The following is a 24,751-nucleotide window of genomic DNA, read 5'->3' as shown; positions in this document are numbered from 1 at the left end:
GTTGCTTAGAATGAGCCATTCTATAACATACTAAAAGTTAACTGAAAGGTGGACCTTCCAGTTAACTTTTCATAAGTTATAGAATGGCTCATTCTAAGCAACTTTTCAATTGGTCTTCATTATTTATTTATTTTTATAGTTTTTTTTTTAATTAATTGCCTTCTTCTTTTGACTCTCTCTAGCTTTCAAATGGAGAGACCCTACCTAAAAACAAATACTCTGTAAGACTACAAATATATTGTTACTGCTACTTTTTATTACTTATCTTTTTATTCAGGCCTCTATTCATATTGCAGTCTTTTATTTAAATCAATGCATGGTTGCTGGGATTATTTGAACCAGATTAAATTGCAAACTGTAGAGTTGCTGAATAAAAAGCTAAATAACTCAAAAGCCACAAATAATAAAAAATGAAAACCATTGCAAATTGTCTCAGAATATCAATCTCTACATCATACTAAATTTTAATTTAAAGGTGAACAAACCCTTTAATGCATTATTTTTATGCTACTGTTTCCTTATTGTTTTTTCTTCCTTAAATCTCCTTTTCTCTATATCCTATGCCTAAACCCTCCCCTTCTTCCCTTATGGTGGTATATAATGAGTGTGGTGGTACAAAGACAATAGCTAAACATAGAACTGTCAAGAGAATTAGCATGGTATAAAGAGGGAGCACTGCATTGCAATAACATATATCAAATATATTTGTACAGGTCTCCGTGACTTCTAAAAATTGGGCCAGCGACACTTGGGGGTTATTTATCAAAGTCTGAATTTATCTCAATATTTTCTGCTACGCTTATTTATCATTACATTTTCCCAAAAATTAGCTTTGAGGGAAAAAAAAAAATCAGATTTTCACGATTTTTATGGATTTTTCCCCCGAAAACTCAGATTTTTGCCTGAAAATTTTGGGGTATTGCTCGAAACCCAGCGCACATCAAAAAATCATTGGGTCTTCTCCCATTGACATATGCAACCTCGACAGGTCTGAGATGCCGGATTTTCTAATTTCCATCCTCAGGGTTTCATAAATTCTGAAAAATTTGTGATTTTTTTCAAAGTCCGATTTTTGCATTCAGAGTTTAGTAAATAACCCCCTAACTGTACTGTAAGTGATACCCAGGGACATATAGCGAGAGTGTAGGACAGTACAAATAGAATATCATGGGTGCCAGTATCACAGTACAGAATGTAGGCGAAAGAAATGAAACCAGCAGCCTTTCCTTGTATGATTCACTTTAATGTTGTCAGCAAAATCCCCATTACAGTCTATATTTACCTAATTGTTATTCTAAAGGACCTTTCTCAGTGACGTGCACTTATGCTGAACAATCCTATATGACTCCCCCATACACACAAAGAGATGCTGCTACATTTATTTATATCTCCTGGAATCATAAGCGTTCCGACAGTTGTAGTTTGTACAATATCCACAAGGTGTTGCCATTGCAGCAAGAATAAATGTTGTGCTTGGCAAAAAAAACATTTTTACATCAAGTACATTAATTAAAACAAATCATTGCTGATTGCCTTAATTTGCATACAGTAAAAGGCACATTATCCAACACATATTTCTTAAACTCTATACATCATTAAATGTTTGAGGAAATTTCTTCAATTTGATGCTTTTTTTTTTTTTATCCCATTTAAGGGGTTGTTAACCTTTAAATTAACTCTTAGTATGACGTGGCGAAGTCATATTCTGAGACAATTTGCAATTGATTTTCATGTTTTATTATTTGTGGTTTTGAGTTATTTAGCAGCCCTCCGGTTTTGCAGTTTCAGCAATCTGGTTGCTAGGGTCCAAATTACCCTAGCAATTATGTACTGATTTCAATAAGAGACTGGAATATGAATGGGGGAGGGGCTAATTAAAAGGCAAGTACTAAAAATTAGCAATAACAATACATCTGTAGCCTTACAGAGGATTTGTTTTTAGATGGAGTCAGTGACCCCCATTTGAAAGCGGTAAAGAATCTGAACGCAAATAATTTAAAAGCTATAAAAAAAGAAAAAGTGAGGGCCAATTCAAAAGTTGCTTAGAATTAGCCATTCTATAATATACTAAAGGATGACTTTAAGGGGAACTATTACAAAAAATAAATGTAATATAAGCTTCATCATACTGAAATAAGAAACTTTCTAAATATAATCAATTAAAAATTCTGTACTGTTTCTGAAATAATCAAGTTTATCTTCACTATTCCTCTCTCAGCATCTGTTTCTCTTCATTATTTCTTCATTCAGGAGTTGGGTGTCTGATGAATGATCCAGTAAATCTTATAGGGGGGCTTCCTTTTGCCTAGTAGATGTATTAGAGCTCACTCTATTAAAATCACCAGACATCATGTCTCTCTACATGCAGGATTTGTGCAAAAGGCAGTTATTTTTTTAGATTTTGTTTTTCTGGAATCAGTTATTTGAGTGAGCTCTAATACATCTGCTAGGAAAGGAAGCCCCCCTATAATATATATTGGATCATTCACCTGACACCCAACTGCCGCATGAAGACAGACAGAAAGAAAAGAAACAGATGCTGAGAGAGGGATAGTGAAGATACACTTGATTATTTCAGAAGCAGTACAAAATGTTTAATTGATTGTATTCAGAAAGTTTCTTAAGGTGGCCATACACGGGCCGATAAAAGCTGCCGACAGACCGAGTCGGCAGCTTATTGGCCTGTGTATGGGGGCCCCCGACGGGCTTCCCCGATCGAGATCTGGCCGAAAGTCGGCCAGATCTCGATCGGATGGGATTAAAAATCCCGTCGGATCGCGGCCGCATCTGTTCGTTGATGCGGTCCTGCGATCTGACCGCCCGTTTGGCGAACGCTAGGATCCGATCGTTGGGCCCTAGGGCCCACGATCGGATCAGCCCGATATTGCCCACCTCAAGGTGGGCATATCGGAGGGAGATCCGCTCGTTTGGCGACATTGCCAAACGAGCGGATCTATCCGTGTATGGCCACCTTTACTTCAGTATGAGGAAGCTTATATTAAATTATCATTTTCGCAATAGTTACCCTTTAAATATGAACCATGCCTTTAGAAGAGAACTGAAGCCTAATATGGCTTCAAATGCCATATTATATAATAAACTTATTGCACCAGCCTAAATTTTCAGCTTGTCAGTAGCAGCAATGATCCAGGACTTGTCACAGGGGGTCACCATCTTGGAAAGTGTCTGTGACATTGACATGCTCAGTGGGCTCTGAGCAGCTGTTGAGTTAAGCTAAGGCAAATTATCAAGCAGAAAATGAGGTTTGTCTGTCATATAAGCTGATGCTACAGGGCAGCTGGTTTAATTCAGATTCTAATTGCACTGGTTTCTGAGCTGTCATGTACTAATAATCTGAATTATCTACTAATCAGCCTTATGTTGTGACATTTCTATTCTATGTGTACAGTATATTTTGAGTTGGCCCCAAAGCTCAGGTAACTGACAGCAGCACAGAGCATGTACAGTGAAACAGCAGAAAAGAAGATGGGGAGCTACTGGGGCATCTTTGGAGACCCAGATATTTACTGCTAAAGGGCTACGGTTGCCCTGGGCTGGTACAGAAGGCCAAAACATAATGTACGACATTTCTAGTTACTTCTTTAGTTAGGCTTTAGTTTTCTTTAAGCACACAGTGTTATTAAAGCTCACATTAGAAAATGATCCTCTCACTCATTCTTCTTAATAAATATTGCAGCCAGTAATACACATAATAACAATAAAATGTACAGTATAAAATATAAAGAGAAAAAACAAGTAGTGACAAATCATTTCAGCTGGTGTTTTTCCCACAGTCCTTTGTGGTACCATATAGATTTTGATTAAAGCAATAGACCAATTCCTCCACTCAGAACAGGTAAAGGGAAGCAGAGTGATGGTAAAACAGGAAATGATAGTAAAGTGCAGTTTGCACCAGCTGGATGGAATAGACCATGTTGTTCATGTCACATTAACTCTTTGTTCTCCAAGCCTGAAAGCTAAAATATGTACTTAATGCATAGCAGACTGTGACTATGAAGGCGAAAAACTGTGAAGACAAGAAAAGAGAAGGCAAATATTGGTGGTTAGTAATAACCGTGCATCAGCAGGAGTCTCATGGTTATGGAATTTTCTTCCTGACAATTCTAATGTTACAAGCAAATAATACAGAGCTTTCTTCTCCAGCAATGATGAAGTGGGATAGAACTGTTCCACATATACATCTGTAGCCTCATGACTTTATACTTTAGTTCTTACTGTGTAGAGGGGACAGGCCTTACTTGTTGAGTGATGCCCTTATTCCCACCACTTATATATCCAGCCTGACATCACTGGAGGGGGCAGGGCAGGCACAAATATATAGAGAAGTGATGGCTGTCAGAAAGAAGATGAATGCTGATGTTGGAAGACACTACTACCATTGATATTGCTCTTGCACCCTCCCCCACTCTGTAGTAAATGGTGTTTTTTTCTCAGCAGTGCTCTAAGCACATTGCATAGATACCTGTTATAACATTAAGGGGCAGATTTACAAAATTCGAGTGAAGAATTCGAATGTAAAAAACTTCGAATTTCGAAGTATTTTTTGGGTACTTCGACCATCGAATTGGTTAAATTCGTTCGAATTCGAACGATTCGAACGATTCAAAGTAAAAATCGTTCGACTATTCGACCATTCGATAATCGAAGTACTGTCTCTTTAAAAAATACTTTGACCACCTACTTCGGTAGATAAAACCTACCGAAGTCAATGTTAGCCTATGGGGAAGGTCCCCATAGGCTTGCCTGTGATTTTTTGATCGAAGGATTTTCCTTCGATCGTTGGATTCAAATCCTTCGAATCGTTCGATTCGAAGGATTTAATCGTTCGATCGAACGAAAAATCCTTCGATCGATCGATCGCAGGATTTGCGCAAAATCGTTCGACTTCGATATTCGAAGTCGAACGATTTTAGTTCCCAGTCGAATATCGAGGGTTAATTAACCCTCGATATTCGACTATTGATGAATCGGCCCCTAAATAACTAACTTGTTTCCAGGTGACACTACTTAATATCACAGAAATTTTCTGCATTAAAAGAAATCTGTGTTGTAACACTTTTTTCAGTTCATTTGTTTTCAGATTGTTCCCCAGAAATAAATACTTTTCCCCCATTTTTTATTGTTTTTCCAAAATCTAAGTTTAACGCTTAGGGGCAAATTTACTTATGGTCGAATATCGAGGGTAAATTAACCCTCGAAATTCGACTGCCGAATTGAAATCCTTCGACTTCGAATATCGAATTGAACGAAAAAACGTTCAATCGAACGATTAAATCCTTCGGACCTTCCCCATAGGCTAACATTGACTTCGGTAGGTTTTAGGTGGCGACCTAGGGGGTCAAAGTACTTTGACTATCGAATGGTCGAATAGTCGAACGATTTTTAGTTCGATTCGAAGTCGTAGTCGAAGGTCGAAGTAGCCCATTCAATGGTCAAAGTAGCCAAAAAAAACATTCAATGTTTTTTTTTTATTCTATTCCTTCACATGAACTAAGTAAATGGGCCCCTTAATGTCCCTGTTAGAGTCCTGCAGTGTCGGGTACCCACGGGTTTACCCGCAAAAACCTGCGGGTTGCAGGTAGAAGTTTCGGGAGCGGGTATAGACGCGGGTCGGCAATTCCCCCTGGGTTTGCGGGTGGTGGGTCTTCTCAATAGCGCGTTTTACTCCTTTTTTTCTGATCACACCTACTTCTAATGATGTCATGTCCGGTTTACAATGACAGCACTTCCTGTTTCTTGATGGTCAGCGGGTCACTGATAAGGTACTTGTGGGTCGGGGAGCGGGTAAGTATGCGGGTCACGGGTGTAACAAATTGGTTCTGCGCAGGACTCTAGTCCCTGTCTCTGGTGTTTGAGTCTGGCAGCTCAGTAATTCAGGTGCAGACTCTAAACTGTTACAGTTTTGCAACATTTAGTTGATACATTTCTCAGCAGCATCTCTGGAGTATTAGCAACTATTGTATCAATTCTAACAGCTGACTTTAATGAAATCCAGAGATTCTGCTCAGCAGGGACAAAGATACGAAATGTATCAACTAAATGTATCAGTTTCGAACAGTTTACAGGGTCGGCGACTCCCCCTCCCAGAGCTGCTTTAGAAGGTGAAAAATGACACTTCACAAGTCAATATTAGAAAAACGGTCACACATAAAAAATAGAGAGTAACTGGAAAAAGTCTTTATTTCTGGTGATCTATCTGAATCCAACTGAACTGAAAAAAAGTGTTGGAAGGTGAGCAACCTATATCTATTGATAGTGGATGTTGCACTTTTTAATATGCACACACCTAAGCTATTTGGAAAATAAATTAGAACTGTAATGGGGTAATGGAATAAAAGACAGTAAGACACAGCAGACAGCATTTCCTGGTGACCTGTTTAAAAGCAAACATATTATTGGCTGCTATAAGTTACTGCTCCAGGGCAAATGTAGTCTATATTATTACATGTGGGTTAAGTGTTTTTAATCCTTCCTTCCTTTGGGAAGTCCATGGATTTTATGTTCTCCTGGCATTAACACCATTTTGACGCCGTCGTATTCCGTTGGTTTTTTTCTTTCCCAGATTTCACATTTACCCAAGCATTGATGTTGTTTTGACACGGTCCCCCGGGAAACGTAAAATGAAATACTACAATGAAATGATTTGCTTTTCTTAATGCTTCATAGTGCCATTTGCAATCCATGATTCCATCCTTGTGTGCTACTGTATTGCCATTTCAATAGTTCCAGCAGCTACTGAGAAGCACGTATGGTTACTAGAAGCTAGGTACCCAACAGATATCCACCCTAGGACAGTGGCAATGGCTACTAAACTGTGCAGCTGCCCCCATTACAGGAATTCTAAGCTTTTTGGGATAAATATGTATTTGTTGTCCCAAATATTCAGGATGTAGCAGGATGTCTAGTGAAACATGAGGAGCACCCCAATAAAAAGTTTGAAACTCACTGCCATAGAGGTGTACTTGGGTTTTACTACCTTCTCTGTCCTTATAGTAATATAACATCTCTTCATTAGTTTTGTTTTTGACCGATTGCAATTCTCTTAGTTGCTACTTAACTCAATGTCTTATCTTGCAGCATTAATGAAAATGAGCTTCTCATGTGTCAATGTCAGTTTCCATATTCTCCTTGAGAATGAAGTAGAGCTCAGTAGAGCAAATAAGAATTATGGGCCAGTCACACAACCAGGTACAGCCTTGGGCCCCCAAGCAGCCCTACTTACAACTACTTCTTCCTATAAGCTGTGAGCCTGTGAGACCTTACAGGGCGGGAATGTCTCAGTTTAGTGAGTGTTGCTGAGAGGATTCGTGCAGCTAAATATATATATATATATATATATATATATATATATATGCCTGTATATATATATATATATATATATATATATATATATATATATATATATATATATATATTGCAGTATAATTGTCCTAGTCAGTTCTACATGAAAGTTCACTCTTGGGATTTTTAATGATTCAATGGCTCCCCAAAGCATCAATTATATCAATGAATATTCTCCATCTACTTACAGAAGACGCCGTCCAACTGTTGTAGTTATGGTGCTGGTGAACATCTTTGTTAACTGAACTGGCTTCTACTACAGCAGCGATGAGATATAAAACAAAGGCACTTCCATTGAAGCACAGCCCCTGGCAAAATATAAAAGTACATTCAGAACTGATAATCACAGAAGCACTGTACAAAAACGAGTGAATTCCAAAAGCTTTTCTTTATATATCTCCTATATGGAAGGAACAATGTCAGACAATGCTACAGTTACATTTAGCCTACTAAAAAGTAGGGATGCACCGAATCCACTATCCCTGAATCCTTGATGAAAGATTCAGCCAAATACCGAACCCTAATTTCCATATGCAAATTAGGGTCAAGGAAGGAAAAAGTGGAAAAAAAATATTGTGTGATGAAAAGGCATGTGATTTCCCTACCCTCCCTAGTTTATATATGCAAATTAGGATTCGGTTTAGCCAGGCACAAGGATTCGGCCGAATACTGTCTGAATCCCAAACTGAATCCTGGATTCGGTGCACCCCTACTAAAAAATGTAAATATGGTTAATATCTGTCCTGCCTGTTACTTATCACTAAGCCTAGTGTAGTGTTTTAAGAAAAAATGAAGGAATGAGTGAACAGACCCAAACAATTTAATCGACTAGTACAGTCCAGACAAAAGTGAATAATTAGGGAATTTAGAACAATTCTTTTGTTAAGTTGGGGTTGTTTAGAGCGAAGAAGGGACACTTGAGATGGTAACGTACCAGTAATATTATAAATCTGCATATTAAATGTCACTAGTGAGTTATATGAATAAGTACTGGTCATGGAATAATGTACAGTAATAACGGTCAGATAACAGATCCACAGGGGTGGGATGTTGTTTTAGAATAACACAAGCAGACTAGACTACTAGAAAGGTACTAAAAATGTAAATATGGCTGATATTTCAGTTAATTTCAATAATGGACTTCTCAAACATGGGGATACAAGAGGTTTTTTTCCAATAAGAAGAAAGTGTTTAGGACTCCACTGTCCACCTGTTAGTGCTCCTCATCTTATTCAATGGCCAACATAAAGGCAGCAGAGAGAGGTGGAACTCTGGTGGGTGTTGACAGGAGTCTCTTTTGGCCAAACAACAGTGGAGGACAAAATTCCCCCCCTGTGTGATTAATTGGAGCAGCTTCTTATCAAGAATTTGAATATGTGAATTCCACAATTTTAAAAAAATTTAAATAAACTTGAAAACTGACCAGACTCGATTTTGTGCTTATTTATGAAAAGACTTGAATACAAAAAAACGGCAAAGAACCAAGTAGAGTGCAGTGAAATCATATTCTATTCATTTTCAAAATTCAGTGTTTCAAAAAACTCTGGAATTTGAATTGCTTACATTTTCCAGTGTCCACCCCCACTGATTTTTACATTACTTTTTGAGTTGTTTGGAGCTTAATAAATCTCTGAAAACTCTAATTCGAATCCATGGGTTTAGCACAAAAAAATTCAAAACTGAACGATAAATCAGCCCCATGTTGTTCAGGGACTGAAGCAGCTATAACAAACAAGTGGTGAATAGTTACTTTTCTCTGCATCAGCCAAGGGCCTAATAGGGATTATATGAACAAAAGAAGTGATGGATGTGCTCCTCTTGTCGGTCTCTATAAATATGCTGCTTGCTACTTTTTAAAGAAGTGAGTTTTGTGTAGCGAATACTTTATATTTCAGCATCCATCAAAAATGACACTGCAGTTTACTCAGCAACATGAACTCCACACAATGAGCAGGTACCTGCTGCAATAAAGGAAACACTTCAAGCAATGACAGATACAAAATGAACTAAAAGCAGGTGCTTCCACATAGATGTTACAATTACTCTACGCACTTTCCAAATGACATTAATTACAAGTGTTCATTTACTTTAAACTTATTTGTAAATGTTATTGCTGATTATATATATATATATATATATATATATATATATATATATATATATATATATATATATATGTCCTTTATATTCCCCCCAGCCAAGACTCAATTTCCCACAATGCCTTGCATGTTACGATGCACCAAATCCACATGTTGAATCCTCTGCAACACATTTGGCTTGTCTTTTTTTAACAGAATTTGAACCCAAATTTGCATGTTGATGTTTGAGAAAAGTAAATAAGATCCATTACCCACGGACTTCTATGGCATCTGGACAGATTTTAGCTGGTGTAAAGGTTTCTTTTTTCCACAATAGTATTTTAAGAAACTGTGTGATTTAACACAAAGTTGACTGTGATTTGATAAATGCTCCTGGCTTCAGTGCGTCCTTAAGGGCAGAGACACGCTACCATTTCAGGAGATTGGTAGCCCAGCGACAAATCACTTCTTCTTTGGGCGACTAATCTCCCCAAGCAGCCTTCCCGTCGGCTAGAATGTAAATCGCTGGCAGGATGACACTCACATCGCTTCAGCTTGCCAAAAGTTTCCTTGTGAAGCAACTTCGGGCGACTTCGGAAAAAAAAATCTAGCTGTGCATACACTGCTCTATCCCCTCCACCGGCCTCAGTCCACCGCCTCTTTCGGTGAATGTCATTGCTGTGGTGAGGGGACTACATCATACAGCAGACCCTGCGGTCCAAGTTCCCCCCCCCCGCCCACAGGGTCTGCTGTATTGTACTTTACACCACTGACAGGATATTCAAGGTCTGAGAAGTCGATTTCAGCAAATGATTAATAGCTGCTCTTTACATCTCTGCAGACTTTATGATGTGTGTAGAGAACTTACAAGAAGAGATGAGTTAGAACAGTGGAATTATTTTATAAAAAGTATGTAAATAGACTGGGCTTCTAGACTCCCTTTCTGTATTTGTGGGAATTGAAGCTATACTATGTTTATCATTTGCACAGAAAATCCTGCTTTCTCTAGGGAAATAAAAACAAAAAATTGACCTTTTCTGAAATTATTACGATATATTTCAGCATTTCTGATAGGGTGAGGATACTACAATTGGTTAATTTACCTGTGGTGCTGAAATGACAGCTTAAACTGCCAACATATTTCCACAGCTTACCCTGGCACTGGCACATACTAATATAGCCGTCTGCATTCTGTAGGTTTTTTATAGGCAGCTTTATAAACACATTATACCTTCATTTTTTCCTTTTTTTTTTCCTTTGCCCAGTTACCATATTAAAAAAAAAGCTAAATGTTTTACAGTTGATTTATTGCTTGCAAGAATCAAGACCTAAACATGATTTTAGGGCAATGCCAGATAAGCCAAATTGGTGGGCTTTAAGCCCTATGCGTATATTTATTAAAAAGTGAAGTTAGAGGTCGCCACAGTCCTCTAGAGTGAAATTCCGCCTCTCTCCATTCATTTCTATGGGGTTTCAAAGCCGTATTTATCAAAAGGGGATATTGAATGTTCACAATTTGCTAAATACACCTTTAAAAATCCCGTAGAAATGAATGGAGAGTGGAGGACTATGGAGATTTCTAACTTCAATCTTTGATAAATCTACCCCCAAGTATGTTACAGAATGGCCAATTCTAAGCAACTTTGCTAATGTTTTTTTATATAGTTTTTTAATGATTTGCCTACTTCTGCTGACCCAGCTTTCAAATGGGGGTCATTGACCCCATCTAAAAAACAAATGCTCTGTAAGGCTACAAATGTATTGTTATTGCTACTTTTTATTACTCATCTTTCTATTCAGGCCTCTCCTATTCCAGTCTCTTATTCAACTCAAGGCATGGTTGCTAGGGTATTTTGGACCCTAGCAACCAGATTGCTGAAATTGCTAACCGGAGAGAGGCTTAATAAAAAGCTATAAAAATAACTCAAAACCCACAAATATAAAAAATGAAAACCAATTGCAAATTGTTACAGAATATCACTCTCCATAACATACTAAAAATTAATTTAGGTTAAAGACCCCTTTAAGGGGCAATTTTTGGACAGAAGTGCAAAAGCACTATGGAGCACAAAAGCGTGACCCTATGTACTCATTCAAAGAGCATTTCTGTCCAGGGTCGGGTTACCCTAAGCACCTTGTGTTGGGTAAAACAAATCAAGAGGGAGGTGCAGAGGGCACATGCATTATGAACACAAAAAAATATGGTATGGTAATATAAATATACTGTTTAATAAAAATTTTTTGCATTTTCCCCACCCTGTGATAACTGTGCACTAATGAGCATTTCATATAAGAAGCAGACGTGCTTTTTTATTGGAAGACACACAGCCTTCAGATGTACCTGTTCCATCCTGCTGATAAAAAAAACCTGTTAGAGCAAATGAAATCTCCACTGGTGAGCCCATTATACACTCTAAATACCTATTCCCGTGGAGCTCTCGTTTTATTGTGACTATTTGAAACTGTAATTATTAGCATGAAAGCCAGAAATTCTGCATCCACGACAGTAATGCTACTAAGTGATTTTTATTTCCCACTAAATTTAATGTGATAATTTCCTGATATCCACAATAATAAAATGAAATATTTATTTTAAACCGTTCGCTATTACTTACCACCAAACTCCAGGGCACTTTTGTGATCCTTGTATTTGCTCTTGTAAGATGAAGGAGAAAAAAGAAGACTGAGAGGACCCAGTAAAACACAGCTACAAACATCACCCAACCGAATGCAGAGACGAGGAAATATTCTGAGCCTGCAATAAGCGCCCATACCAGCAGGCCAAACATCTGAAAGAGACAGAGAGCAAATCATGTATTAAATGGAGAGAAGCAGATATCTACAGCTTTTGTTTAAATTGTCAGCAAACCTGTTATCCAGAATGTTTGGGGTTGTCGTGGATTTTCCATAAGTTTCTGTAATTTGGATCTTAATACCTTCTACTGGAAAATCATTAATGTTATTTATCGAAGGTTGAGTTTGTGAGATTTTTTTTATACTTCGAATAAACTCGAATGTTTGCTTACCTATGAAAAAACACGAATGTAACAAACAAATTTTGGGTGAAAAACTCAAATACTCAAATTGATCAAGTTTTCTGCAAAAAAAAAACCCCTCAAATCTCTCTAACTGATCGAGTTTTCGAGCGAAAACCACCAAAAAAACCTCTGAACATCATGAAGGCTTTGAAGCTGTTTATTACAATAATCTGACTTCAAGGATTAATTATATTTTAGTTGGGATCAAGTACAAGGTCCAGTTTTGTTTTTACAGATAAAAGGAAATTATATAAAAAATGTGGATTATGGATAAAATGGAGGCTAAAGGAAATGGCCTTTTCATAATTCAGAGCTTTTAGGATAATGGATTTCTGGATAACAGATCCCAATTGAAATCTGAATGAGCAAAATGAGACTATTTGTATTCTTTAAATGTACAGGTATGAGACCTGTTATCCAGAATGCTCAGGACCTGAGGTTTTCCGGAAAAGGGATCTTATTCGTAATTTGGATCTTCAGTAACAGTAACACCAAAAATGAAAGTGCTTTAAAGTAAAGAAAATATCATGTAATGTTGCACTGGTAAAACTGATCTGTTTGCTTCAGAAACACTACTATAGCTCATATAAACAAGCTGCTGAGTAGCAATGGCGGAAATTGAAAAAAGGCTATACGGCACAGGATAAATAATGGATAACCGATAACAGATATTATGTTCTACAGAGTTTATCTGCTATCTGCTTTGTAACTTGAGCCTTTTCTCCTTTGAATGGCTGTCCCCATTGCTACACAGTAGCTTATTTATATAAACAATAGAAGTGTTTCTGAAGCAATCACACCAGTTTTACCAGTGCAGGGCAACACTGCATTATATTTTTATTACTTTAAAACAATTTAATTTTTTTATGTTACTAGTCCTTTAAGCCTACTAGAAAATCATGTAGACATTAAATAAACCCAATAGGCTGGTTTTGCTTCCAATGAGGATTCACTATATTTTAGTCTGGCTCAAGTACAAGGTACTGTTTTATTATTAAAGAGAAAAGGGAAATTATTTTAAAAAATCTGGATTATTTGGATAAAATGGAGTCTATGGGAGATGGCCTTTCTGTAATTCAGAGCTGTCTGGATAATGGGTTTCCGGATAACGGTTCCCATTCCTGTACTTCTAAGGTATAAAGCTGATAGCTCATCATTCACAGCAGTCTGTGCTTCTGTAGCCACTCTGTGTTCGCCATTGTTGCATTTCCCATGTTTTACAATATATCCCTTTTTCAGTGAACTTTCAAATGCTTTTATTTTAAAAAGCGTTGAGAGCAGGCGGCTTTGAGAAGTTGCCCTTCAGCAGGCTGTATGATTCATGTCTGACAGGCAGGAGTCGCTGTAACAAGTGCTATAGTAGCAATGCTCTCTACTCCACACAACTCCAGTGCGCTTTCTTTCTTTAATAATAGCCGGTATAAATAAAGAGTTTGCTCAAATGTACTTGAAGTACTGACGGAACACAAGTCAATATGTGGCGTCTAACAAAATACCTGGCTATGAACTAAAGATGTTATCCTGCAATGTATTTCAAACAAATCAATAGTCTTGTTGGATGACATATCACTACAGAGCTTCGCTCATTTCACTGTGCACTGGAGTGTAGAGAATAGTTATACAATGACAAACCTGTCTGCAAGAATAATCTTCCTCTGTACTCCACCTGCATCTGGCACACACTTCTCTCCAGACTGGCTGCCTTTATGGCTCTGCTCCCTAATATGATCAAAGGGAACGTTTCAATGGAGAAATGTGTGCTTTCTGCTAATATATCAGTGTCACGGTAACCAGAGATACAGCTATGGGACCTGTTATCCAGAAGACTTGGGACCTAGGATTTTCCAGATAACAGATCTTTCTGTAATTTGGATCTTCATACCGTAAGTCTACTAGAAAATTATTTAACCTTTAAAGGAACAGTAACACTAAAAAATGAAAGCTTTTTAAAGGAATGACAATAGAATGTACTGTTACCCTCCGCTAGTAAAATTGGTGTGTTTGCTATAGAAATACAACTGTAGTTTATATAAACAAGCTGCTGTGTAGCCATGATACACAGTAGATTGCAGATAAGTTCTGAAGAATCCCATTGTATTCTACAGAGCTTTATCTATCTGCTGTATATCTTGTGCCTTTTCCCCTTTTTACAGCTTTAAAATGACTGCCCCATGGCTACACAGCAGTTTGTTTATATAAACTATATTAGCGTTTCGGAAGCAAACACACCAGCTGTACTAGCACAACACTACATTAAGTTTTCATTACTTTAAAACACTTTAATTTTTTGGCGTTACTGTTCCTTTAGGGTAGGGACACACTGGGCGATTTGGGGAGATTTAGTCGCCTGGCGACTAATCGCAGCGACTTTTCTCCCCGAATGCCTCCCCTCACTCTGCGCCTGGCTAAAATGAAAAATCGCCTGCGCTAATCACACTCCCAAGTAATTGCATGAGATTTTATTCCATAAGCGGCTAAATATATTCAGTTGCCAATGTATTTGAAATCAACCCATGTGCTATTGCCCTAATATACTTAGTGCTTTCAATAACTTCAATTCAAGAGCTGGGGCCATATTTATCAAATGAAGAGTCTAGAGGTGAAATACTATACAAATGAATACAGAGCCATGGTGCCCTGGTGAATAGAAATAAACTGGCTTTTCACCTTATGATAAATATGAGCGATGGACTTTATGTATGGCAGCACAGGGGCCTGTAACTATTGTGTGACTGAAGCAGGTGGTAAGTGCAGAGCTCTGGTTGTTCCCTGTCTTTTACTGTGGATCGGTCTTCAGTAGTGATAAGCAAAATTCAGCTTTTAACAAGGGGGGAACCCATACTACATATGAAACATCTCTCTTCTCTTTCATAGTAAGTACAAGTAAGGGATCCATTATCTGGAAACCTGCTATCCATAAAGCTCTGAATTACAGAAAGGCCATCTTCCACTGACTCCAATTTATCCAATTAATTCAGACTTTCTCGAAAATGAAAATGTAATATAAGCTTCATCATACTGAAATAAGAAACTTTCTAAATATAATCAAATATTCTGCATTGTTTCTGAAATAATCAAGTTCATCTTCACTATCCCTCTCTCAGCATCTGTTTCTCTTCATTCTCTCTTCATGCAGCAGTTGGGTGTCAGATAGTCATTGACAGTCAGATCCAATATATCTTATAGGGGGGGCTTCCTTTTGCCTAGATGTATTAGAGCTCACTCATTAAAATCACCAGACATCATGTCTCTCAACATGCAGGATTTGTGCAAAAGGAAGTTATTTTGTTAGACTTTGTTTGTACTGGAATCAGTTAGTTGAGTGATCTCTGATTCATCTACTAGGAAAGAAAGCCCCCCCCATAAGATATATTGGTTCTAACTGTCAATGAATATCTGACACCCAACTGCTGCAAAAAGACAAAATGAAGAGAAACAGATGCTGACAGAGAAATAGTGAAGATAAACGGTACAGAATGTTTCATTGATTATATTTAGGAAGCTTCTAATTTCAGTATGATGATGAAGCTTATATTACATTTTCATTTTGATATACCTCAAATTTTTCAAGTTTATAGGCTTAAAAATGTATTTATTTATCAAGTTTTTGAGTGAAAACCAGAGTCAAACACCCCAAAATACCCAAAAATCGTGAAGGCAAAATAAAAAGAGACCTATGCCATTGGCATGAATTCGCCAGGTTTTATCTGGAGTACTTTCAGATTCAGATTTTTTTGCTGCTTTGGGCCATAATGAATCTCTAAAAAATCTTGTTTTTTTTCCTCTAAAAAAATAGACCCCTAAATGTCTGGATCAAAAGGGCTCTGCAATATTCCGGAGTTTGGGAATAGGATTTTGTTTTTGAGTCAACACCGCTTTATTATACAGTTGATGTATCTTAGCATTTTCTAATTTCTAATTAATTACTAAGCATTTCCATTTGTCAGACAGAATTGCTTCCCATTCGCTCCACTGATGTGTCACTGGTACATAGGAGGTGGCAGGCTCGTGCTTCACAACTATAGATTGAGATTACATTTTGAGTAGGATTTCATCACTGGCTTTACCTGACGCTAAAGGTCTGAGAATCTGAGCTCTCAAAATAAACACGTATTTAGCTTGTTTTGTTGTTGTTTCCCATGTCAGTAGAACTCCAGTCAAGTCAAGCCAAGGAAATACAATCCCCACAGTTTTCCTGTTCATTTATACATCTTGGCATGATGGTTACTCCTACTCTGCATATTTAAAAAATGTCTTAAAGTAGTGTAAATTTATACTACACAGAGTTCCCTTTGCGGCAGGCAGCCCCATGCAGTTTGGCCTCTCTGCTAAGCTCTGCCCTTTGAGGGGTTCATAATTTGGGGCTGTCTTTGTTCCTTTAAACATCCTTTAAAGGAGAATTCAATCCTAAAGTTAAAAAACCCCTACCCCATACCCTACATAGACCCTCCTCCCCCCAGCCTGTTACCCCGGGCAAATGCCCCTAACATTTTACTTACCCCTTGGTGCAGATTTAGGCATCAGAGTTCACAGGCGCCATCTTCTGCAATCTTCGGAATGAGACCAGCGCTTCGGCAATTTTCGTGAGTTTCGGCACTTAGCGAAACAGAAAATCGCTCCAAATGTGCATGCGCCGCCAGCCGGTCTAATTCCAAAGATTTCCGAAGAGAGAATTTGACATTACTACAATGTAACTCCAATAATATTTCATTCTATGACTTCTATTGCCATCCAGTCATTCAGCCCACAGTAAAAGCCATTAGAATGGGCTAACACTTGTACTGAGGGGCTCACTGGCTTTATTTGGCACATAAGTTGCTCTAAATAGTTACATGAGTTTACTGTACATTAGACCATTTGCCCATAACTGCCACAGTTTTCAAGGCCTTGAAAGAACATTATCAAATCTGTAAATATATACGGTCAGTTGACTTTCCTCTTCCACATTCCACTTACAATCAATTCCCACTTAAACATAGTGTAGAGGTTTCTGTTTTCTCAAGGAGGGCTTCTATGCATTCTTACCATACTAGTAAGTGCCTATCCAAATACTTCTGTCACAGCTAAAATGCTTTGAGATAACCGATCATTGAACCACAATTCAGTTCAGTTGCAAATTAAAGTGGTATTTCACAAAGCAAAATGTTTTAAAGGAGAATTTGTTCCCTTTTCTTACCTTTCATATAAGGCTTCTGCTACATAGTGCTGATTCTTTGCCTATGTATATGCATGTGTTTTCACACTGAAATCTGGTGCCTGCACTCAGACTAACACAGTGTCATTGATCAGAGGCCAGAGGTTGAGCATTTATATGCGCAGGCTGGATATCAGTCATGTGTGGCAGTAGCCTATGATCTGTGAGCTAGGTCTCCAATCTTCTTAAAGGAACAGTAACACCATAAGCTGAAAGTGCATCAAAGTCATGAAACCCATTTTCCCTAGTAAGACTTTTATTGCAATGTCTTGTACACCATTGGTGAACCGGACTTCACACTTTCATTTTTATCAGTTTTATTTCTGAAAATAACAGTAATGCAATCCTGATGCCTGTTAATAGTTGTTATATTATTTGGACATATATATATATATATATATATATATATATATATATATATATATATATATATATATATATATATATATATATATATATATATATATATATATCTTCCAGATGAGTATCCGCACTCCAAAATCAATCTTGATAAAGGCAGGGGTGCACGGTAAATCTTGTATACACCAATGTTTCACAGACCAGCACTGCAGATGCAATAAAAGATTGTTTGTCTTATATCAAAGGGAGTGCATATATATATATATATAAACAAGCTGGAGAAAGGGCACAGGTTACATAGCAGCTACATAAAACACCATTGTATTGGACAGGGATTATTTGTTATGTGCTATGTAACCTGTGCTTTCACTTCTTTATTCCGAGTTTGAATGGCTGTCCCCATTGCTACACAGCAGCTTATTTATATAAACTATAGTAGTGTTTCTGAAGTGAATACACAGCTTTTACCAGTGCAGGTTAACAGTCTATTATATTGTAATTACTATAAAACACTTTAATTTTTTGTTGTTACTGTTCCTTTAAAGGTACTGTTTAGTGTGAAACAGCTCTGGACTGGGAGTCAAAATAGGCCCTGGCATTCCAAGAACAGAGAGGCCCAATCAGCTCCCCACCAGCCCACTAAATAGTGACATTCTATGGCATCTTATGGCAGATCCTCTGGCATTTGCCAGAACTGTCAGATGGCCAGTCCGGGACTGGTGTGAAAATAAAAATTAGTAAATAAGTAGGCTGTTTGAAATTAAAAAAATTTCAATATAGTACGGGTGAGATCACAAGGGAGGTTTTTACATTGCATTTTTTAAAACCCTGTATTTTTGCATAAATACGCATAAATACGAACAAAATGGAACCCCACTGAATACACACTATAGCAAATCCCACGGGAAGCTTGCAAGCCAACATCCGCCATGCAACGCCAATATTTGCGACGCCCCGTTTAAGTGTCTGACTAACTAAGAGGTAAGAGATCTCCATACCTTTAAGGTGGCCATACATGGGGAGATCTGCTCATTTGGAGATCACAAGGCCAGGAATGCAGGAGGTGGGAATCGAGGACCTTGTCAACTAGCTGATTCTGTCCTCGATCTGACAGGAAAATTAAGTCTGCCCGACTTCGGGGGGGATTGATAAGCTGCTGACGTATTCTGTCTGCAGCTTTTATTAACTTGTGTATGGCCACTTTAAGTCTGCTTACAGAAATTATATAAACATGAAATAAACCCTATAGGATTGTTGACTTTAGGTGCTGTTTTATTATTACAGAGAAAAAGGAAATCATTTTTAAAAATGTAAATTATTTGGTTAAATTGGAGTCTATGGGAGATGGCCTTTTCGTTATTCGGAACTTTCTGGATAACGGGTTTCCGGATAATGGATCCCATACTCTAATTGTCAATATAGTTTCTATTCAAAGCAATATTTCTTTATCCCTTTCTGTTCTATGGCTTTGATACTATGTAGCAGTCATTTCTACTCCGGGTCTGCCAATCAGCTGCTTTCTTCTACACTGGTTTAACAGTCAGAGACAGCAGTGCAGAGAATGTAAACAGACAGAAAGAAACTGCTTTCATTAGCTGTGACATTTATGAATAGCTTTAAAACCACTGAAAATGTTTAATTCGTGTAAATGTAATTCTTATAGCTTACAACTGTATTTTCTTCCATTTGCAATAGAGATTGGGTGGAGGGCCCCTTTCAGCAGTTTGCAAAGATTCCTTGGCTGTCTACAGAAATTCCACTAAGGCAGCTTACATCTACATGTATATGTGCGAGGTATAGGTGCAAGTGTTAGAGCGCACCCCTTACATTTGTCTTTTTCAATCATGTATTGTTCTCATATTTGTAATGGAGCACAGAACACATTATAAATCAATCAGTTATTTGGCACAGGGATTGTGTTGCTGCACAAACAATAGTTAGACTCTACTTGATGAAGATGGGAAACTATGGACTGATTTGCCATAGGTCTCTGCACACTCAGACCTAAGGTCACCCCCCACGATTATAGTACTGCCTGCTTTCAGCTGTGCTGTATTCATAAGGGATGGGAGGAAGTTAGCAAAGAGGCACACCGTCTCCAATCCCCTAACTTACATATCATTCAGATGCACAAATTAGAGAATGGTGAAGGCCCTAAACCACAAGTGTGTCACGTGACTGACATGACTGCAAGTGACAAATTTTATGTTTCCTGTTTCCTCTTTAATCAATGCAGCACCGCCTATTGCCTGGCAACACTTGCCTGGAGCAAGATCAAAGTTGAAGGGGTTAAAAAGAGGATACAGCTTGTTCTGTATGAAGATTATCCCTTCACTGCTTAGCTGCATATACCTTCAGATTCCCCAGATCAATTGATTTGGAGAAAATGTAGCGATGACTAAACTGCCACTGGATGCTTAACCTGGGAGAAATTCAAGAAATAGTGATATGGGGAAAACACAGCTGAACTTGGGGGATAGTGAGAGAAATGACTGCCGTAGGATGTGAGAACTGGCAAAACTGGTTGACCTGTCAGAGGGGGTTGAATTTTTTTGGGGGGGCTATTTATCATAACATGTGGGACAGATGTGGCTAAACTCGTGGGAATACTTACTGAAATGTGGAGCAAAGATGGCTAAATTGGGGTATGTGTATATATATATATATATATATATATATATATATATATATATATATATATATATATATATATATATAGTCCCATTTTTTACATTATACTAAAAAAAGTACAATTGCTACAGCCTTCATACTGTCATACTGGGTCTTTAATACTGCCAAAACCTGATAAAAGTCTATAGAAAAAGTGCAGTTTTGCCCCATGAAATCTGCTGTTTGCCATTGGACCTAAACCACACATTCAGAATGCCATCCCTGAATTCCTCCAGCACTTAATCTCCTCTGTCTGTAAATTAACCTCGCACTTAGATTATAAACTTTAAGGGCCAGGGATCTCCTTCTCCATCTCACTTTGACCCTTAGCTCTATGGAAAATGTAATGCAACTGTACTTTGTATTTATTATTGCACTGACCCCTATTTTTTCTATTTATTGCTTCTGCTGTACGGTGCTGTGTACATACATAGTGCTATACAAATAAAAACATACATACTGTATATACACCAACTCAGTGTATCATAAACATGCAGGGCCACCCCCAGGGAATCAAGTCTTGTTAGGCTAGGGGCACACGGCGCGATTTCGCCGCGATTCTGCGCTGGGCGAGTTGTCGCTGCGTTTTTTTAAGCCGAAATAGCTTTGCTAACTTTGGCGCTGGCGTCAATGCAAATCGCGGCGAAATCGCTGCGCTAATTCACACGCGGCGATTCTTTTTCTACTGTCGCCCGGAAACGCCCAGCGAGGCAACTTCGGACGACAATAGAAAACGAATCGCCGCGTGTGAATTAGCGCAGCGATTTCGCCGCGATTTGCATTGACGCCAGCGCCAAAGTTAGCAAAGCTATTTCGGCTTAAAAAACGCAGCGACAACTCGCTTAGCGCAGAATCGCGGCGAAATCGCGCCGTGTGCCCCTACCCTTAGGGGCTCTGTGCCAGTGGGAGTCCTAAAGAGATTCATTCCTCCCAAAAACCCAGCTTGTCTGTTCTGCAGGGGAAGGTGATTCATTCAAGCCAGCCCTTGTTGGAAGAATTTTGGGCATAATAGGGATGTATTTGTGTTAGACAGACTTGGCTAGGTTGGATCAGGAGCCTGGTTGGGCAGTAGGTTCATACCTGGTCCCCAGAAGGGGTGGCATTGCAGACATTCACATCCTTATGATTTGTAATAAAACTAATCCTTGAGGTACCTAATCGGATACTATTCAGTAATCAGTTAATAACTTGTATACTTGATGTATTTGACAATGACAAATGGAACCAACCAAATAAACGAGTGCTATACATATAATCAGGGAGTGTGGGCTGTGTATATACAAGTACAGTGTTTTACAGATTCTAGGGGGAGGGGGTGCTTAGTGTGCAGTTGACATTTAAAGGAGAAGAAAAGTCTTCTTCCGCTTTGGGGGTGGCAAATGTTAGGCAGCCCCAAGAATGTATTTACTTACCTGAAATCCTGGGCTGGTGCTCCTATCAGCAGAAAACTGCACCGCCCCAGGGTTCTTCCGGTGAGCACCACAAATCGATCCTCTTCCGGGTTCTTCTTCCTTCTCGTGGCTGCACAAGCGCAGTCGAGTGAAAAGCGGATCTTTAACTAAAAAGTCAGCTATTTCATTCTACTTCGCATGCGTCTGCCCTGGGAAATTTGAAGAAAGAAGAAGCCGGAAGAGGATCGCTCTGTGCTGCTCGCTAGTAGAACCCCGGGCCAGTGCAGTTTTTTGCTGATAGGAACACCGGCCCGCAGTTTCAGGTAAGTGAATACAATCATTTGGGGGTGCCTAATATTTGGAAGAAGACTTTCCTTCTCCTTTAAACAAACCACTGACACTATTTAAAATAACACAAAGATTAACCAGTAAAAATAGATTTGCATGTTATTAAAGGAAAACCACTTCTTGCACCATACCCCTTGCCATATACCTGCACATTTAAGATGCTGATTCAACCCCTACAGGCCAAATTGGCAGCACATCTGCACATGTATGGGGGCACATTGATAAGTCTGTCTGACTGGTAACTGCCCAAAAATCATCCAGATAAGGCAGGTTGGATGAGGAGTGCAAGGGAACATCATCCAACAGGTCTCTGTACTCCCCACTGAATGATCCCTAGGGCCAACAAATGAATCAACCTCAGCAGCCTGATTTAGCCCAGCATGGGGGTGACACGAATCCTCACCTTTTGTTATCTTGCCATACTAGTGGATCTGTCCATGTGCAGATTACAGGCATGGGATCCGTTATCTGGAAACCCATTATCCAGAAAGTTCTGAATTATAGGAAGGCCATCTCTCATAGACTCCATTTTAATAAAATGATTAAACTTTTTATAAATGATTTCCTTTTACTCTGAAATATTAAAACATTACCTTGCACTTGATATGAACTAAGCTGCATGAATCCAAATTGGTGGCAAAACCACCTTATTGGATTTATTTAGTGTTTTAAATGATTTTTAGGACATGTAAGGCCCCCATACATGAGCAGATATAAGCTGTAGTGTATCGGGCCTCAGACGGGCTTCCCTGATCGATATCTAGCAGCAAGTTGGCCAGATCTCGATCGGGCAGGTTTAAAAATCAGTTTAATATGGTCCTTCATGCGACCGCTCGTATTGTCCTTGTTGTGATGCAATTGTTGGACCCTAAGGCCGTAATAGTACCAGTTCATTATCGCCCGCGTCAACGCAGGCATATCGGGGAGAGATCCACTCATTGGCGACATAGCCAAATGAGCGGATCTCCGTATGTATGGCCAGCTTTAAAATATTGAGATCCTAATTATGGAAAGATTCCTTAGCCAGAAAATCCCAAGTCATTCTGGAAAAGAGGTCCCATGTCTGTAGTGACATATATTAACCAATTACTAGTGGTCACGTGACTGAAAGGTGTGTGTGCTATGCAGTAGAAGACACGGGCACGCTTTACGGGCAAGCCTGGCAGCAGATACACAAACACACGAGCCCCTCGGGCCATACTCACTATTTCCATGAGCAGGAGGACTCCAGTGGGACTTCTGAGGAAACTTCTGTCGTACGCAATACTGCCTCCCAATGAGATTGTCTCCATGTGGGAACTGACTGTGGTAGTCACCGTATCTGACCGTGGCCGCTCTCCCTCCATCTTCCCCGCGGAGATCTAAACTGGCTCCTTCCCAGACTCTTCCAACTCGCAGCCCCCCTGCTCAGTGCTGAGGACTAGGTGCATAAACACTGGCCGACTTCCCGCTCTTTACTCTCCCTGCAATAATCTCCCAAATGCACCAATACCTGACACTAACACCTGAAACTAACACCTGACAGCTGCTGAGCTGCTACCGAATGTCCCCAAACTTCCCATCCATCACATCCCTACTTCTACACGGCTCTATCAGCCACACAATAGAATAGCCCCGAGTTCTCCTCCTCCTCCAGGGGGCAGGGTGAGGGCGGCGCTCAGGTGCATGGGACACTGCTCTCATTGTCAGGTCACTAGCGCACTGATACACGGTGTTCATTTTACCACCACATTTGTTCGCCCTCCGCTGCCCTCCCATATCGGATCTCTTTACTATCCGTGAAACTTTATCATCCCCCTCCCTCCTCAAACGTTTCCGTTACCTCCACTCTGTATGAAAATTCCCATCCCCTACCGCCTCACATGACTTGCTAATGCTATCCTCCCTGTCACACCTGTATATACAGTCTTCTCTACAAATGCCCATTACACAGACACCAGTGTTGAATCATTACACTATAATACAGACATTCATGGATTCTACACAAACAAAAGCTCATTTACGAACGCAGTGTCTTGTTCAAAGGGCAAGTTTCCAATGCAAATTGTAATATTTTTATCCAGAAAGCAGTATCCCTCCGCCCCAGAACTTCAATTACTGTGACCACCAGGTCTGGACTGGGAGTCAAAATAGGCCCTGGCATTTCCCTGACCAGCCCACTACATAGTGACTGTCTGGCAATTTACAGCAGCCCCTCTGGCATTTGCCAGAACCCACAGATTGCCAGTCCGGGCCTGGTGACCACACGGAGATTTCACCCAGCACGTAATTGGCCAATGCATGAAATAAACACCGCTGCATGAGTGTGTG

General features: G+C 39.2%; 1 protein-coding gene across 3 annotated transcripts; it reads right to left on the bottom strand.

Annotated features, from left to right (window-relative positions):
• Positions 1 to 1,227: 1,227 nt before the first annotated feature.
• On the bottom strand, positions 1,228 to 24,130 carry cmtm8.L (CKLF-like MARVEL transmembrane domain containing 8 L homeolog). 3 transcript variants are annotated; one of them, XM_041566024.1, is made up of 5 exons: positions 23,647 to 24,116; positions 12,056 to 12,229; positions 7,551 to 7,670; positions 2,977 to 4,027; positions 1,228 to 2,623 (listed from the first exon to the last, which is right to left on the bottom strand). In XM_041566024.1, the coding sequence occupies exons 1-4, from the start codon at positions 23,785 to 23,787 to the stop codon at positions 3,950 to 3,952; spliced, it is 513 nt and encodes a 170-aa protein (XP_041421958.1). In that variant the 5' UTR covers positions 23,788 to 24,116; the 3' UTR covers positions 1,228 to 2,623; positions 2,977 to 3,949. The 3 variants fall into 3 exon arrangements, with proteins under 3 accessions (XP_041421958.1, XP_018121940.1, XP_041421957.1); XM_041566023.1 differs by lacking the exons at positions 1,228 to 2,623; positions 2,977 to 4,027 and adding exons at positions 6,170 to 6,562; positions 6,603 to 6,649 and having other exon boundaries at positions 23,647 to 24,130; XM_018266451.2 differs by lacking the exons at positions 1,228 to 2,623; positions 2,977 to 4,027 and adding an exon at positions 6,169 to 6,649 and having other exon boundaries at positions 23,647 to 24,124.
• Positions 24,131 to 24,751: the final 621 nt, after the last annotated feature.

This window comes from Xenopus laevis, chromosome 6L (assembly GCF_017654675.1).
Source record: "Xenopus laevis strain J_2021 chromosome 6L, Xenopus_laevis_v10.1, whole genome shotgun sequence".
Taxonomy (NCBI): domain Eukaryota; kingdom Metazoa; phylum Chordata; class Amphibia; order Anura; family Pipidae; genus Xenopus; species Xenopus laevis.
This window is presented reverse-complemented; position numbering and strand designations above follow the sequence as displayed.

Coding starts and splice junctions, on each gene's coding strand:
- cmtm8.L (XM_041566023.1), bottom strand. CDS start 23,787: ATGGAGGGAGAGCGGCCACGGTCAGATACGGTGACTACCACAGTCAGT. Junction 7,671..12,055: donor AAGTGCCCTGGAGTTTGGTG/GTAAGTAATAGC, acceptor ATATTTTGCCAG/GGGCTGTGCTTCAATGGAAG. Junction 6,563..6,602: donor CGTGTCAAAACAACATCAAT/GCTTGGGTAAAT, acceptor AAAAAAACCAAC/GGAATACGACGGCGTCAAAA.